At 41.8% G+C, this 17,788-nt stretch overlaps 1 protein-coding gene across 1 annotated transcript; it reads left to right on the top strand.

The window, feature by feature from the left end:
* The first annotated feature begins 1,562 nt into the window (after nucleotides 1-1,562).
* ASNS (asparagine synthetase (glutamine-hydrolyzing)) lies at nucleotides 1,563-15,700 on the top strand. The gene is made up of 11 exons (XM_054385047.1): nucleotides 1,563-1,811; nucleotides 3,917-4,154; nucleotides 6,107-6,292; nucleotides 6,597-6,698; nucleotides 7,483-7,610; nucleotides 8,367-8,493; nucleotides 10,800-10,906; nucleotides 11,600-11,700; nucleotides 13,154-13,235; nucleotides 13,502-13,657; nucleotides 15,491-15,700. Exons 1-11 carry the CDS (start codon nucleotides 1,563-1,565, stop codon nucleotides 15,698-15,700), a joined length of 1,686 nt encoding a protein of 561 aa, XP_054241022.1.
* Nucleotides 15,701-17,788: the final 2,088 nt, after the last annotated feature.

Raw genomic sequence — 17,788 nt, 5'->3', positions numbered from 1 at the left:
CCTGCGCCTGCGGTCAGGAGAGGGTAAGGCACCGCAGCGGGTGGCAGGTCTGGGCCGGGCCGAGCAGGGTCAGCAGTGGGGGGGTGGAGCAGGGCTGGAAGGCCCAAGGACTGAACGAAGTCATGCCAGGCGGCCTTCACGGAGAGCCGTCTGCCATACCGGCCTCCCGCCGCCTCCGCGCCTGCCCCCGCTTGTGGATGAGAGGACGGCAAGCCCGGGAGGCGCTGCGACCCCTGGAGGAAGGGGCGGCCGTATGGAGGGTCCTGGGGATACTGGGCGTGCGCAGAGGGAACCTACCCGCCTGGCTGCAGTCGCTCATTAGAAGAGTGCCGGAGGCAGGCGGTTGGAGTGGCTGCAGGTGGTGGAAGAACCCGGTTCCATGTGCTGAGGTTCCCAATGCTGTCGCCTCTCCAGATGAGAAAAGTTGGGGGCTAGCAATGTTGGTGCAGTGCATTTTGCAGCCCCAGTATCCCTGAGGCTGGACGTTGTGGTTCTTTGAACTCCAGCGGCAGCCTGGGGCCGAGATCCTCAGAGCCATCGTTTGACTTGTAGGTCACAGCTTCAGCCCACCTCTGCCATTAGCTAGGATTTAGAGAGTCACAAGGGCATTGGGGCTGCAGAAGGCGTGCCAAGGGGAGCACAACGCTGCTCCCTCCACACCTTTCATACCTGGCCCACACATTGTGCTGGGGAAGTCCAACTTAAATCTACCTTCTTCCAGTTCAAAACTGTTTCCCCTTGTCCTGTCACTACAGGCTCTGATAAAAGCCTTTATCTTTCTGATAAGCCTCCTTTCGCTACTGAAAGTCCTCAAACTGAAAGGGCTGGTCACGTTTCTGCTGTTGCTTCAAGGAGACTGCCTGATACTGTGCCAGGGGAGGTTCAGGTTGGAGAAGTTTCTTTCCTGCAAGAGTGGTCAGGCATTGGAACAGGCTGCCCAGGGAGGTGTTGGAGTCACCATTCCTGGAGGTGTTCAAAAATCATGTAGATACGGTGTTTTGGGACATGGTTTAGTGGGCATGGTGGTGTTGAGTTGATGGTTGGACTTGATGCTCTTGGAGGTCTTTTCCAACTGAAACAATTCTATGATTCTACAGATCATACCTGATGCCCAGTTAAAAAAAATAAAGTCATAGGCAACCTTGATGTACCTAAAGGTAAAGCTAAGATTAATTTCTTGCTGACCAAAGGTTGTTTATTGTATTTTGGGCAAACTGAGTTTTACCTTATGTTAGTAAGATCTTCTCTTGGTCAGTCCTCTTGATAGTTAAGTGATTAATAGCCTACATTTGTTACCTCTGTTTTCTAGGTTTCAGCTCTTGCTTATAGAATCATAGAGTGCATTGGGTCGGAAGGGATCCTTTACAGGTCATCTACTCCCAACTCCCCTGCAGTAAGCAGGGACATCCCCAGCTAGATCAGCTTGCTCAGAGCCCCATCAAGCCTGACCTTGAATGTCTCCAGGGATGATGGATCTTCACCACCTTCCTGGGCAAGCTGTTAATAAAATGATGCTGTCTTTCTCGAACAGGTTTTCCTTCAGGTGGCTCAAAAGCTTCACAATGTGTGGTATCTGGGCTCTCTTTGGGAGCGATGAATGCCTTTCAGTCCAGTGTCTAAGTGCCATGAAGATAGCACACAGAGGTCCTGATGCTTTCCGCTTTGAGAACGTCAATGGCTTCACCAACTGTTGTTTTGGTTTCCACCGCCTGGCAGTTGTTGATCAGTTATATGGCATGCAGCCCATCCGGGTGAAGAAATTCCCTTATCTGTGGCTGTGTTACAATGGAGAAATCTACAATTTCAAACAAGTAAGCCTCATATAGTTCATAGGACATTCTGTTTTCTTTTAACTTCTACCTAGCAGGTGTTCAGAAAATGTTTATAACATGGCAGGCTAGAATATCAGGAAAAAAAAATAAAGTTACCAAATAAGAAGGATTTAAAAGAAAGTAAATTACCTCAATGATCAGTGATTCAGTGGTGGCTTAGTTTAGTCTGTAATACTGATAAATCACCTTTAAATGGATAAGAAAGGCAATAAGAATTTGTATCTTCAGTTTTGATCAGCTTAAAGGTGCATTCTTCCTTATCTTTTGGAGGATGGGAATTCCAAGCCTCTGTCTTGCCTCTTTCTCACCTTTCGCACTCTTTGTGCAATGTTTTTAGATTGTCTTCCTCTTCCTTTAGGTCATTCTGTAAGATGTTGACCGTTGGATTTTATCAGTCAGAATTAGCAATATCACTTATATAAATGTATAGTACGCATGGTTATGTATTTACATAAAAGCGACAAGCACTAGAGAGATGTTTGTAGTGCGGCAGCAAAGTCCTTGGGTGTCTGCAGCTTCAGGCAGATGGTTTGAGGGTTTTTTGAGAGCTACCTAAATAAGTCTCTTGGGCACAACACAAGCAGGAGCTCTGAAGTTTTCTGAGTGTCCCTGATGGGTGTGATACTGCTGCTGAATGCCCTCTGTGTGCCTCAGGCTCTGTGCTGTGTTACTTGTAAAGGGAAATGATCCGGATCATCCAAATTTGGTGTACAAAGCATCTTACAATTATGACTGTTTCTGAATCATGCTGAAGTTGAATGTTTAAAAGCTAAGAATGATATTATCTGAAATTTATAAATAATCTGAGGTGTTTTGGTACTGCTAAACCCACCTTTTTTAAAGTAAGTCATGTTGTTAGTTATGTCAGTGACATCAGTAATGTCACTGGGAATTGGACTGCGTAGGCTGGGGATTTATCTCTTTCCCCCTCCCCGCCCCAGTTTTAAGTATCTGGCTGTTTGAAAGGTGTGAAATACACTTTGCCCTACAGTATGTGTGAAATGCATTGTACCAACTGTCTGTAATACTTGTGTTTTGCATTGTGGTTTTTCAACTGTTGAAAGCAGTAAGAATTACTCTCAGTTGTGCTACATGCACAATCCCGAATGGATTTTAATTTTGCAAAGCTTTTATTGCCATCTGCAGGAATTTCTTCAGTTTTTCTCATGACATTATCTGTCTTTATGAAGAGATTTTTCTTTCAGGGTGGTGGCTGAACAGTCCCTAGGAAAGGATCACTGCTGAAACAGGCTACTTGTTTAGGGCAATGGCTTAGTTATTTTAATACTGACTCAATTTGATCCATGACTTTGCCCCATAAATAGCAATTAAACCCAAAGAAGTTTAATTGAAATGCTAAAGAATTTGGTTTGTGGGGTTCTTAGCTTGTTCGTTTTACCAAAACCACTTCTTTCTCTCTGTCTGGTAGATATTTGAAAGGGTTTTGAGAGTAGCACCACAAGAACATGGAGAATGTTTGGCCTGACTTAAGTCTGACAGCTAATTTCTTCCTCCCTCTCTCCATCTGCCTAGTCAGAGTGAAGAGGTTAGTTTGAGGAATGGAGAAAGATTAGGCAGAAGGAAATTCTCTATGCATTAAAAAAAAGCAGTAGTGAGGAACTGCAGTGACTACATACATGATTTGAGGCTACAATAAATAATGTCTCTATTTCTGGTCCTCTGTGAAGCTGTGGTGGTGTATTTTATAGAAACAGTGACTGCCAGCTTCTACCATTTCTCTGTAGGTGATGTATAGGCTTGGTCCTTCTGGGCAGCAGGGCCATGGGTTTGCATTTCAACGTCCTCAGAAACAGATCCCTGACAACTTGCCCTAATGTGAATTGCTTAAGACTGCAGAGCCATGTACATTGTCTGAGAGATGATCCTGGATATTTTGAGCCCAGGGATATTTTGAGCCCAGAAGTACCATTTCCTTCTTTAGTGGAAATGTTTCTGTAACTTTTGATCTGTGATTTTAAAAAATAAGTTAAGTTTTCTTATTAAGCAATTACATGAATGGTGCTTTTTCAATTAATGTCAATGTTTGCAAATGATTATTCATGTTTATCTTTGTATTTTCTTAGTTGCAGAAGCAGTTTGGATTTGAGTATCAGACATTAGTGGATGGTGAGGTTATCCTTCATCTTTACAACAGAGGAGGAATAGAACAAACAGCATCCATGCTAGATGGTGTCTTTGCTTTCATCCTTCTGGATACTGCAAACAGAAAAGTCTTTCTGGCAAGAGATACCTATGGAGTCAGACCACTCTTTAAGGTGCTGACTGATGATGGATTTTTAGGTGTCTGTTCTGAGGCAAAAGGTAAAACCAGTTGTGTTTAGTATCTAAATCTTAGGTATTCTTGTTGGAGACAGACTTCTTTCTCGGGCTTTTCTTTTAATTATGAAAAGAAAGCTGTAGGTTCAGTAATAAGTAAATTATATTAGTAATATAAGAACTATACATCATTACAAAAACCAACAGGGACAAAACTTCTAAAATGTTCAGTTGTCCTTAATAACTCTGAAATAACTTGCTTATTTAATTTTATCATTTTAAATTGTGGAAATGTATAATTCTTGGTTATTTAATTCTATAATTATTTATAATTTTACAATTTTACATTATTATTTAATTTTATAATTCAGTAATCATTAGAATATTGAGCCCAAGATGTTTTATGTTACCCCAGTTAAATGTAGTGTATAGAGTTAGGCTAGATTTAAGCTATAATAAATTGTATTGGAATGATGCTTGATGGTGAACTGGGAAATGGTGCCACAAGAGCTGCAAATCAGTCAAAGCCAAGAATTTTAAAGCCCTACTGACATTTCCTGCAGCTTGGGGTAATTTTTGTGTGACACATTTTACTTGATGGCAGTTGTTTTTTCCTTTGAGGTGACACATCTGCTGCTTTTTGTTTCCTTAAGTAATTATCTCTAGTCTTGACACTTGCATAAACAAATCCAAATGGTGCCAAAAGGGAGTTTGTCTAAAATGCACTTTGGCTAGAATTGATTGTCACAGTTACCTTTTTTCTTCTATTTATCATAGAATGGCTTAGGTTGGAAGGAACCTCAGAGATCATCTAGTCCAACCTCCCCACCATGGGCAGGGATGCCTCTCAACTAGACTTGGTTGCACAAAGTCTCATCCAACCTCTGGCCTAGAACAGGCCCAGGGAGGAGAACCCTTATACTGGAGAATTGCTTTTTAAGATCCAGTCTGAACCTACTCTCCTTCAGCTTAAAACCATTCTACCTTGTCTTCTTGCTAGACACCCTTATGAAGTCCTTCTCCAGCCTTCCTGTAGGATTGGAAGTCAGCTGCCTTCCAGGTCCCCCTGGAGTCTTCTCTAACCTGAATAACCCCAGCTTCCTCATAGCAGAGGTGTTCCAGCCCTTGGATCATCTTTGTGGTCCTCCTCTAGACTTGCTCCAACAGCTCTGTGTCCTTCTTATGATGAGTACCCCAGAAATGGACCCAGTATTTGAGGTGGGAATATATCAGTTTCGTTATCAGGCTCCAGCGTAGGCTGACTCCTGTGATAGTAGTACTGTGAAACAGAACGGTACCATCTCTGCTTCTTAGGGACTCTATGCTGCAACCACAGTGAATTACCAGTCCCCTTGGTACCACAGTTCAGTATCTCTTTTGTGGAGGTCCTCACAGGGCATCCCAATGATCAGCAGGTGCATAACCCTCTTTCACAAGAAGAATGAAAACGAGTTTTGGCTACAAGTCTGATTCCTGGTGTGTAGTAGCTGTGAGATAGATTAGTCTGGAACTGATGAGTTTTGAAATCACTAAATCAATGCCAATTAAGCTGTCACTTCAGTGGTATCTTTTTACTACAAACTCTTCATTAGCTTGACTAGACTTAATTTTAAACACAAAATCAGTTGTTAAATTGGCATTTGAATTCTCATATGCATGTTAAACCTTGACCTGGACATCATGTAGTCAATTAGAAAAGTGCTTTTAATGCTCACAGGGCTTAAATTGCTACTTGGCAATCAGTAAAACTTGCTGGCTTCCTTTCTCTGGTATCTGCATCAGCTTGAGATGGCTCAGAGCTGTGTGTGCAACCTGTCAGAAGAAGAATCATGCTCTAACCAGGGCAGGCTGTGACTCAAAATGATGCTTATTTTCTAATACAAAATTTAGAACTCGGAGAAAGTTTTATTTATACTTTTAAGACAGAGGTGAACTGTAGCATCTTAGAGCAGAAACTGACTTATTTGGTATTTTGTTTTCCCCCATTTTATCCGTAGGACTTATCAACTTAAAGCATTCAACATCCTTATCTTCTAAAGTGGAGCCATTTCTCCCAGGTCATTATGAGGTGTTGGATTTAAAGCCTTCTGGCAAGGTTGCATCAGTGGAATTGGTAAAATTTCATAGCTATAAAGATGAACCACTCCATGCTGCCTTTGATACAGTGGAAGCTCTGCCTTCAGGTAGTACAACAAAGCATTTGCAATGTCTTCTGATTAAAGTGAAAATATAAGAATCTTTTAATATGAAATTTGTATTGATAGGTTTGAAAAAGTGCCATTTAAAGGGGAAAACAAACTCTGGAAGAACCTTTGTGATGCAGGGATTTGAGAACAGTTTGTCAGTAGCCATGTACAAAGATGAACTTGCATGCTGTCAAGGGAAATGGAGACAGATGTCTTTGTTTCCTAAGAGCATAATCCAGCAAGGTCTAAATAACACTTGTTGGATTTATTTCTTTTATTTTCCCTGTACTTTTCTGGTCAGGCTTTGATCTTGAAACAGTGAAAAGCAACATCCGTATTCTGTTTGAAAATGCTGTTAGAAAACGTTTGATGGCTCACAGGAGGATTGGTTGTCTTCTGTCAGGTAAGCAGCAAAAAAAATCACAATGTTTATTCTCTGCTTTATCTCCTTTTTGCCAATCCTTTGCTAGTTAGACAGAATTATACTGGCTGTTAAGCTGTGATGTACCCCAACTAATCTGAATTTTCATTTAGAGCAGAGAACTTCTTAGTTTGTGATTAAAGACTTTTAGTTTACAAATGTCTTGAAAGTCTTAGGCTTTTAAAGCTTACTCTGGGCTGGCATGTGGGTTTGTGGAGACACTGACCAAAAAATGGTCAGTTAAAAATACTCAGAGGAAAGAAGTGAAGTTTTCCTGTTAAAAACTTACCTTGTATGTGCTTAAATGTATAACATTTATGCATAGGTTGGTGTTTAAAAAAGAAAACAAAATTATTACATCCTGTTCCTGTGCCTCATCACCCTCATGGGGAATAATTTCTTCATAATGGCTAATCTTAATCTAGTTTATTCCAGTTTGAAGCCATTACCTTCTCTCCACGCATTTGTAAAAAGTTCCTCTCCAGCTCTCCTGAAGGCACCCTTGAAAGTAGCTGTAAGGTCCCCCTGGAGCTTTCTCCTCTCCATGCTGCACAATCCCCACTCTCTTAGCCTGTTCTCATTTCACTACAGCTGCCTGATTCTCTTGTTAAGCAAAGGTAAAAGTGGACTTGTAGAAGAAGTACCTTGGGTTCATATGGCTTAAAAATGAAGCCTGCTCATGTGATTCTACTATCTAGATTTTATGTCCTTAAGAGGAGACAAAAAACCAAATCAAATACTTAACCATTTTTTTTTCTTTTGGCAGGGGGATTAGATTCCAGTTTAGTTGCAGCTGTTCTTCTGAAACTGATGAAAGAAATGAACATCACTTATCCATTACAAACCTTTGCAATTGGAATGGAAAACAGTCCTGACTTACTGGCTGCCAGAAAGGTACAGTAAATGTTGCTTTTAGTTTGCTCTGAGCTGCTGAGTGCTACATGGTATATAGTAATGCTGCTAGCTTCGTACTATGATAGCAATACTAAACATTCATGTACTGCTATGATGTAAAATCAGTTTGCTATAATCCATTTAGTACCACATCTGCTGCTTAGTTAAATCTTCAGAAAGAGATAATTGAGCCTTACTTCTTTTGTCTTGCTTTTGGAAGGCTTTCATGGCAGACTCCCATTGCATTGTTACCAAAAGGACAAGGCTTCAGGGTGATTTCAATTCTGCCTCTGAATTTCAGGGTAAATCTCCATGCTGTGGTTCTTATGCTTATGACATTTGTGTATATGTTAAATATTTTAAGTTGTCAGTTTACTGAATTAAGAGCCTTGTACAAACTGCTTGGCATTTGGGGTACCCTTTTAGGTATCCAACCTGTCATGGCTTTTGAGCTGCTTTTTGTCTTCCACACAAATACCTGGAGCCTCTCCAGATACTGATATGCTTTGGGCAAGCAATTGGATGGTCTGATGTAATCATTGATTGAATACTGTAATTAGGGAGACTGTGTTCTCTCTGAATGCGAGTCAGAGGGGCTGCTACAGTATCATCCTTTCTTGGCCTAACATCATTTAATTCTCACTCTGGCAGTAGGGAGCTGGTGCTGTCACTCAATTCACATGTTTTAAACACAGGCTATGTTTAAAAAATGTTTTAATTGAGAAGCAATAAATAATTGTGACCTTTTCCAAACAGGTGGCAGCACATATAGGCAGCGAACATCATGAAGTCATATTTAATTCTGAAGAGGGAATTCAGGCAATAGAGGATGTTATCTTCTCCTTGGAAACCTATGACATAACAACAGTGAGAGCTTCAATCGGTAAGAGTTGTGTTCATAGAAATCTTTGCTTTGTATAACCCTGATAAAATCTTATGTAAAATCATGGAGTCATCTTACTAGACCCTATAGCTCTCACAGAACCTAGGAATTGGTACTCCCAAGTTCTGCTCCTCAGTCTTCACACAATCAGAACAGTAGGGGTTAGAAGGGACATCTTCTTCTTGTGTTTAGGTGAAACCTTCTGGTTCTAATCTGTGTCTGTTGCCCCATTTCATATCCTGTTTTGTCTGTGGTACCACACCAAGCCAAAACCAGTTTCAAAGCCTCTGCTGGTACAAAACAGTTGTAAAGAGCTGTTCCTGAAGCCTTGGGATGGAAAACAAGTTATATGAGAAAGAAACTAGATCTACAGGTGTAGCTTTTCCCTTCTGATAAGTGTGAACCTTGAAAGAAGGGGGAAAATCTACAGGTTATTTGGGGTATTCAATGTTATAACAAAATTACAATAACCCTTGCATCATTTTAATGGTAAAGTGAACTATTTCTTGTCACTTTCTATGTGAACTCAAGCCGGGTAGACTTCTTGAAATGTGTGTTTGATTCTGAGAAATGAAGGAAGTCACCAGCAGCTTCTTACAAAGGATTGCCAACCTGCTAAGATTGAAAAATCCTAAACCAGTGTGACCTTCTGTGCAAACGCCAGCTACAACGTTTCACCCATTTAATCTTGCATCAGCTTAAAACACTGTTTAAAAGTTAGGAAGCCAAATAGGCAACATAGTTGTGACAAGCCAGGTCCCTGAGTGGGTACATGAAGATAAGATTTTTGCAATGTGAAATACTGTGTTTCTTTTAAAAAAACAAAGCCAACTTTCAGCTGTCACCTTTCTTAGTGCGAGAAAATAATGAACTAAAACTCTTTTGTTAAGGTTTTGTTTGGAAAGCAAGTTTGCTGATGATACCAAGCTGTGTGGTGCAGCAGACAGCTGGAGGGAAGGGATGCCATCTAGAGGGACCTTGACAGGCTGGAGAGGTGGGCACAAGCCAACCTCATGAGGTTCAACAAGACCAAGGGCAGGGTCCTGCATCTGGGTCGAGGCAATCCCAAGCACAAATCCAGGCTGGGCAGTGAGTGGCTGGAAAGCAGCACTGAGGAGAGGGACTTGGGGGTGCTGGTGGACGAGAAGCTCAACATGAGCTGTCAGTGTGCACTTGCAGCCCAGAAAGCCAACCAGATCCTGGGCTGCATCAAGAGAAGTGTGGCCAGCAGGTCAAGGGAGGTGATTCTCCCCCTCTACTCAGCTCTGGTGAGACCCCACATGGAGTACTGTGTCCAGTTCTGGAGCCCCTATTACAAGAGGGATATGGACATGCTGGAACATGTCCAGAGGAGGGCCACGAGGATGATCAGAGGGCTGGAGCACCTCTCCTATGAGGAGAGACTGAAAGAGTTGGGGCTGTTCAGTCTGGAGAAGAGAAGGCTCTGAGGTGACCTTCTTGTGGCTTTTCAATATCTGAAGGGGGCCTACAAGAAAGGTGGGGAGGGACTTTTTAGGATATCAGATAGTGATAGGACTAGGGGGAATGGAATAAAGATGGAAGTGGGGAGATTCAGGCTGGAAGTGAGGAAGTTCTTCACCGTGAGAATGGTGAGAGCCTGGAATGGGTTGTCCAGGGAGGTGGTTGGGGCCCCATCCCTGGAGGTGTTTAAGGCCAGGCTGGATGAGGCTCTGGCCAGCCTGATGTAGTGTGAGGTGTCCCTGCCCATGGCAGGGGGGTTGGAACTAGATGAGCCTTGTGGTCCCTTCCAACCCTGACTGATTCTATGATTCTATGAAAGATGCAATGAGGGTAAGGCTTAATTCTGATTAATAAATAATTATATAAAATTAAAATCATTGGGGGAAAAAAAGACTTCATCAAGTTCAACCCATGGCGGCAGGGAGTTAAACAGCAACTTTTGCTGGGCGTTTTGTTCTCCAAAGCTCGAAAGGACTGTGCAGGAATTAATCATAGGCTTAATTTCAAACTGAGTCAGAACAACTCCTCCTTCTGTTCCCATGGGAATTCTCCAGCATTCCCAGGATCGCAGAGAGACATCTTTCTAATATTTTGAGGGCTAAGCATTAAGTACAGAGTTTAGATTTATTTACAGCACTTAGTGCAGCCGTTGATGGCTTTGAATGACAATGAGATGTTGTGATAGCATATTGCAGTTGTTTGCTACAGAAGAAAGTAGTACAGAAGAGACACTTGTAAACTACTAGATACAAAACTCTGCTAGCTGTTTATGGCATCATATATGTAGCTATATTTTAATAACTTAATATATTATTTTTTTTCAGGTATGTATCTTGTCTCCAAATATATACGGAAAAAAACGGACAGTGTGGTCATTTTTTCAGGAGAAGGATCAGATGAACTGACACAAGGATATATATATTTTCACAAGGTAAATGTATTCCCTATACAGAAAGCTACTCAGCAGCTCATTCTCCCCTTCAGTGGAAAAAAACTCTGGAGATTTCAAGGTGTGATACTTGACAGTTGTCACAGACATGGATTTGTTTGCAGCCTCCTGAGGTAGAGTTGGGGCTGCTCAGTTTGAAGAGAAGGCTCTGAGGAGACCTTATTGTGGCTTTCCAGTATCTGAAGGGGGCCTACAAGAGAGCTATTGAGGGACTTTTTAGGGTGCTGGGTAGTGATAGGTCTAGGGGAATGGATCCAAGCTAGAGGAGGGGAGATTTAGATTAGATGTTAGGAAGAAGTTCCTCACCATAAGGGTGGTGAGACACTGGAACAGGTTGCCCAGGAAAGTAGTGAAGCCTCATCCCTGGAAGTTTCTAAGGCCAGGCTGGATGTGGCTCTGGGCAACCTGATCTAGTGGAGGGTGTCAGTTCCCATGGCAGGGGGTTGGAACTAGATGATCCTTAAGGTCCCTTCCAAGCCTGACAATTCTACGATTCTGTGAAAATCCCAGGGGTTTAATTTATTCACCTTCCTGTGATTTATTTCTTGTATGTAGCTTTTGTTAGTTGTGAGATCACTCAGTGATGACTGCAACTGAAGCACAGAGCAGCAAGTGCTGGTTCTTGCAGTGCAGCTGCATTATGTCTGTGTGCTACATACCTATGTCTGGTTACAGGCACCATCTCCTGAAGAAGCTGCAGAAGAAAGCGAGAGGCTCCTGAAGGAGCTCTACTTGTTTGATGTCCTTCGTGCAGACAGAACCACTGCAGCACATGGGTAAAACAATCTCTTGGATGCTGGGGACTTGTGGTATTTAAACCCCCCCAAAAAATCTTAAAAAAGTTCTGCTGCTGTTAAGAAAATTACAGCAGTTTGCTGTTGACTTGTTACTGTTTGAATTAAGTGATTGAGATAGGATAATTGTATTCATACTGTCTGGGTTTAAACTACTCCAAGATGATCATATTGGCAAATGGGGTGCACTCCATACTCTGCTTGAGTTCTGGATCCTGTTTAGTTTGGAAAAGAGAAGGCTGAGAGGAGATCTTATTAATGTTTGTATCTGAAGGGCGAGTGTCAAGAAAAAGGGACCAGGCTGTTTTCAGTGGTGTCCTGGGATAGGACAAGGAGCAATGGATATAAACTGGAACACAGGAGGTTCCACCTCAACATGAAGAAAAACTTCTTTACTTTAAGGGTTACAGAGCACTGTAAGAGGCTGCCCAGTCAAGATCCATTTGGATGCGTTCCTGTGATACCTGCCCTAGGTGATCCTGCTTGGGCAGGGGCTTTGTATGTGCCACTGGAGTGGGACAGAACTTAATGCAGATAGTGCAGATTCATAGTGTCCCATGGGCTCCTTTCCATTGTTTCTTGAAAACAAGTGTGGATTTCGGCAGTGACAGCAGAAACCCTTCACAAGTACATCTTCACAAATGCTGATGCAAATCCCAGTGAGCACCTCGTTAGTTCTCTGAGGGCAACAGGGTTTATTTTATTTTTAAATGTGCTTCTGCATACTTGGAACAGTAGTTGCAAACCCAGAAGATCTCTAAAGTCTTTAAATCCACTGCAGTAGAAGGTGTCCAGCAGGTGGCATCATAAATCCTTGATATCTTTCTTGAATCTCTGCAGGCCATACACTCTGCTTTCCAAATTGATTAATTGCCTGCAGATAGTTGTGAATATTTAAGTGAAACTTCTGAGTAAAATCAGAACACCTTGTGTGTATGTGAAAGACAGGGAAAGCTTAACTGTTATGGAATGCTGCCTGCTACCCATAGGCTGAGGGACCTGGGGTTGTTCAGCCTAGAGAAGACTCCAGGAGTACTCCAGAGCTGTCTTCCAGTACCTGAAGGAATCCTACAGGAAGGCTGGAGACAGAGTTTTCATAAGAGTTTCCTAGTAATAGGACAAAGAGGGAATGGTTTTAAGCTGAGAGTAGGTTCAGACTGGATATTAGGAACAAGTTCTTCAGTGTGAGGGTGGTGGGAGTCTGGAATAGGTTGTCCAAGGAGGTTGTAGATGCCTCCTCCCCGAGGGTGTTCAAGGCCAGGCTGGATGGGGCCTTGAGCAGCCAAGTCTAGCTGAGAGGCCTCCCTGCCCATGGTGGGGAGGTTGGAGTAAAAGATCTCTGAGGTCCCTTCCAACCTAGGCCATTCTGTGAATTTGTAAGTGGATAGCTTGTTGGATTAATTCAATGTCTTTTGTATTTGTTTCCCCTGTTTAGTCTTGAACTAAGAGTCCCATTTTTGGATCATCGGTTTACTTCCTATTATTTATCCCTGCCAGCAGAACTGCGAGTCCCAAAGGTGCGTAAAACTGGGTTTGGACCCAAGGGTGAGCTTACAGATCCACTGATACCTGTCCTAAACATGACCAAATTGCTCAATTCAGTGGTGAAGTTCTCCACCCAAAGTCAGACATGCTCTTAAATATTTTACTGAATTGTTGGTGCTGCTGGGAACCCTTTTATCTTCAGACCTTCTGAAAGGAAACCATTGCTTAGATGTTTAAAGACAGACCTTTGCACTGCAGTTCCTGAGACTCACAATATTGTCATTTGTTCTGCAAACAGAATGGAATTGAAAAATACCTTTTAAGACAGGCCTTTGAAGATTCCAATTTGCTCCCCAAAGAAATACTCTGGAGACCTAAAGAAGCTTTCAGTGATGGCATAGCATCAGTAAAGAAGTCCTGGTTTTCTATTCTTCAGGACTATATTGATCAACAGGTACAAAACCACTTTCTTTTTGTCTTTGACAAATAGGTGTAGCAGATATGGCTGCCAAGGAGAAGCAGCTCACATAGTTGGAAGAATAAATCTGGATGTGACAAGTAACTTCAGCTTCATGATGGAGTAGCAAGATACACTTCATTCAATGGTCTTCTGCCTATCTGAGTTGGTTGAAGGCGTTTGAAATCTTAGACACAAAGAAATGCCAGATCCTGACAGAAGTGACTGTTTAAGGAAATTAACATCATTTATGTATCTGGATTGCAAATTAGATTGTTATATACACAATTTTGGGGTTTCACACAAAGCAGTTGCTTCAGCTGAAGGCACTTGCAGCCTGCAACTGAGTTAACAGCATAATGGCTTTGTAATGTCCTCTCTTGTTTGTCATTTTTTTTTTCCCAGCCATGCCTAGCTGAGCCCATTCTGCTTGCATTGCTAACCTGTGAATACTTACAGCATTCTGGCTTTGGACAAGGGATAATACCTGTGGTGTACAGGAGTGGTTTAATCATCATGAGAAAGGAATAGCACTCAGTTTATACCAGAGCTCTGTTACACAGAAATATGTATAGTCAAGCCTGGGGACAGGTGGTTGTGTGTCCTATCACCCACGGCTCATTTTCATTTTGCTTTCTGTATATCCACAGGCAAGGAAGGCAACAGTGTTGTGCTACCTGTACTGAGCATTGGTGTAGCAGGGGCAAGTTTATTTCATGGCTGTGAGGAGTTAGCATGGTTGCAGTGGAAGCTGCTGTAGAAATTGCTTCAACTGGTGTAACATTTCATCTTCCCTTTCTTAGCCAACTTAGCAACTGCAGGTGTCCCTGACTCTGCATCCCAGATCTTATGTTGCTCAGAACAAGCTGTGAACTGAAAAAACACGTCCAGGAAGTCACTTACATGACAAAAAGACTGCTTTAAGTTGTTCCTACTGATTCACAGCAAAGAGAGGGATAGGTGGTGTAGTGTGGTAGGCTGAAATTCCCCTCCCACGTTAACACCACCAGACTAGCTCAGTTTGGAAGCAAATGTAGCTGTATTTACAAGCAAAGACTACAGTCTACAATGGAATGCAATGAATATGTACAAATACACAGCATTTACAATGTTTACAAATATGTACAATTAACAGAAACAGCACAAAACCCTCCTGGCCAAAGCCAGGAAAGCTGCCCCCTTGCTTCCCCCTTCTCTGCATTCCCCAGACCCCCCTGGCAGAAGGAAGAAAGACAAGAAGCAGAGAGGTTGTTAGAACTTAGCTTTCAAGATCAGTATGCCAGTATGTTATCTTCAAAGCTAAGCCAGAAGAGAAACACCAGACTGTCCAGCAGAAAAACACCAGACAGACTGACTTTGCTTTGAGTACTGAATCTTAAACATTTCTCTCCCTCCAGTGGAAGTGTTTAGAATAATCATTATTTTGCTTTCTTACACCCAATTGTTGTTTGTTTACATTCTTTTACTTTTCTGCTCGAACTCTGTGAAAAACTAAAGGCATAGTATTAAAACCATCACAATAGGAAAGAAGTTTTTACGAACTTCCTAACATAGATGATGGTAACCCAAAGAGAAATGGGCTCCACATATAATGCAGAGAGAAATATTAACAGCACTGGAAATATAGTTATGTATTCCTAAAGACTTAAGGGAGCCTATGCCAAAGATTCACCTGTTGGAAACCTCTGCCTCCAGAACAGACTTTTTATTTTAAATCCTGTGGACGTTCAGTGGTTGATGAATCTTTGTACATCTTTAACTTGCAGCAAATTGACTTGTGAAAGTTTAAATGTACTTGCAGCTTAATTGGAGTTCTGCTTCTTTCTATAGGTTGATGACCTTCTGCTGGAAAAGGCATCAGAGAAATACCCTTTCAATCCTCCTAGAACAAAAGAAAGTTACTACTACCGCCAGATATTTGAGAAACACTACTCAGGGAGAAGCAACTGGTTGCCCCACTACTGGATGCCAAGATGGGTTAAAGCTACTGATCCTTCTGCTCGCACCTTGAAACATTACAAGTCTGCTACCCAAGAATAGGCTGTTGAAATAATCCCCCAAACAGAGGTGCTGCAAGCAATTTGTATGCACTCTGCTTCAAAAAAAAAAAAAAAAAGGCAACCACTGAAAAACCAAACAAAAAAACCACTCCACAACAAAACAAGCAAACAAAAACCCCAACTGCAAAAGATAACAAACAAACCTACCCCAAATAAACAAAAAAAAAAAAGGAAAAAGAAAGAAAAAAAGACACATTTAAAAAAAAAAAGAAGGAAAAAAAATAACAAAACACAAATAAATTATGCATACCTAAAGCTTAAATGGTCTTTAAGGTGCATTTTGACAATGCTGTTGGAAATAAGAGCTTTCTGTGGTTAGTGTACTGTTAAAATTTCATCCTGCTGTACCAAAAGCTTGTAATTGATAGGAAAATATCTTTCTGGACAAGAAACTACCTTACTTTGGCAGCTCTACTCCTTGTGTGACTTTGATTGTATTCATTTGCCTTGCAGTTATTTAATATATTTTAATACGAGCTCTCTTTTGAGGACTTGAATAAGGCAAAATGATGGAAACTGCTGCAGACCCTCTGAGCTAAGAGGGATTGGACTCTGATTAGTGATTTCATAGAATCATATAATGGTCTGTGTTGGAAGGAACCTCTAAAGGTCAGCAAGTCCAACCCCCTCTGCTGTAAGCAGGGACATCCTTAACTAGATCCGATTGCCTAGAGCCCTGTCAAGCTTCACCTTGAATATCTGCAGGGATGGGGCCCCAACCACCCTCCTGGGCAAACCTGTTCCAGTGTTCCACTCCCCTCGTGGTATAGGTTTGTGTTCCTGGCTGTGGGATTTGGATTGTCTGTCCCTATTACCCTGCTCTGAAGCATTCCTGAGAACCTTGGTCTGGTTTTCAAAAGGTCTTTAGGTGTTCATAGCTATGCAGAGTTGCTTACTGGAGTTTTTAATACTGGTCCTGGGTGTTAATGAAATGAAAGTGAATCTTAGTTGTCACTGGGAAGCCACCAATTGGCTGGGTGGAATTCTTATAAAAGTCTGAAGATACTGGGACTGTTACCAAAGAGCAGAACAGACAAGAGAAACCAAGTTAAGTCTTTGTTTCTAAGTCAGCAGCTTCGGTTTTAAAATGTATTTATTCTTGCAAATAGAGTAGTAACTGGGTGATTTGTGTCAGTCTGGGAGTTGCATGACTTTAGTATTTTAAGGAATTTTTCGCTTCTTGTGAGAGTCTTTCCACCTGTGTGATGAAAAGGTAGCGTGTTGGTGATGGCTCAACTCCATGTGGTCAACTGTATGGAGAACCAACCCTGTTAACTCTAGATTTTAGTCAGGCAAAAGCTTTGCTGAAGACAAGGGGATGAGACATCTTGCTTGGAAAAAAATGGAGAAAGAAAGAAAGAAAAAGAGAAAAAGCTTCTTCAGAAACAGAAGAGCTTCTAGTGATCTGCTAAAGGACACATGACTTTTTACCCAGGACAACTTTTTATTAACTACTTGGGCACAAGGGGGGATTTTTAAAGGTAACTTAAACATAAAGATGGTCAAGAAATACACCTGTGAGCTTGTGAGATTGACTTGATTAGTTAGCATCATGCTTTTCATGAAGACAAGTCTAGCTTATTGTCCATCTTGACTAGGAAACCAAAGCCAATTGTTATTTAAAAGACATAAGCAATTCTGGTTTAAAATCTTCATAAACTGATTATTTATTATTTCCCCAAATTCTGTGTTTGAATCTTTATTTCAGAAACCTTCCTGAAACCCCTTGATGGTACCACAGAACTCATGAGCTGTCCAGCTATGGTCAGTAGTGGCCGTATCCTGATATGAACTTGCACATAGCGACATGGACCTGAGAGGAGCAGGTCCAGAGGAGGGCCACAAAAACCATCAGAGGACTGGAACACTTCTGCTGTGAGGACAGGCTGAGGGAGCTGGAGTTGTTCAGTCTGGAGAACAGAAGACTCCAGGGAGACCTGATAGCAGCCTTCCAACCTCTAGTGTTCTTCCATAGTGGATAAATAGTGGTAGGGGGGTGTTGTTGGCTTCTTCTTTTTTTTTTTTTTTCCCCTTTGGATTGATTAAATGATTAAATTATGTTTTCAAT

The sequence above is a fragment of the Indicator indicator genome, chromosome 11, assembly GCF_027791375.1.
Source record: "Indicator indicator isolate 239-I01 chromosome 11, UM_Iind_1.1, whole genome shotgun sequence".
Lineage (NCBI taxonomy): Eukaryota > Metazoa > Chordata > Aves > Piciformes > Indicatoridae > Indicator > Indicator indicator.
Note: the sequence above shows the minus strand (reverse complement) of the source record. Positions and strands in the feature narration are given on the sequence as shown.

What these genes read in the sequence shown, in the direction of transcription:
- ASNS (XM_054385047.1), top strand. Translation starts at nt 1,563, where the DNA reads ATGTGTGGTATCTGGGCTCTCTTTGGGAGCGATGAATGCCTTTCAGTC. An exon ending in TGTCTGTTCTGAGGCAAAAG is followed by an intron (nt 4,155 to 6,106) that starts GTAAAACCAGTT and finishes TTTTATCCGTAG; the next exon opens with GACTTATCAACTTAAAGCAT. An exon ending in AGTGGAAGCTCTGCCTTCAG is followed by an intron (nt 6,293 to 6,596) that starts GTAGTACAACAA and finishes TTTTCTGGTCAG; the next exon opens with GCTTTGATCTTGAAACAGTG.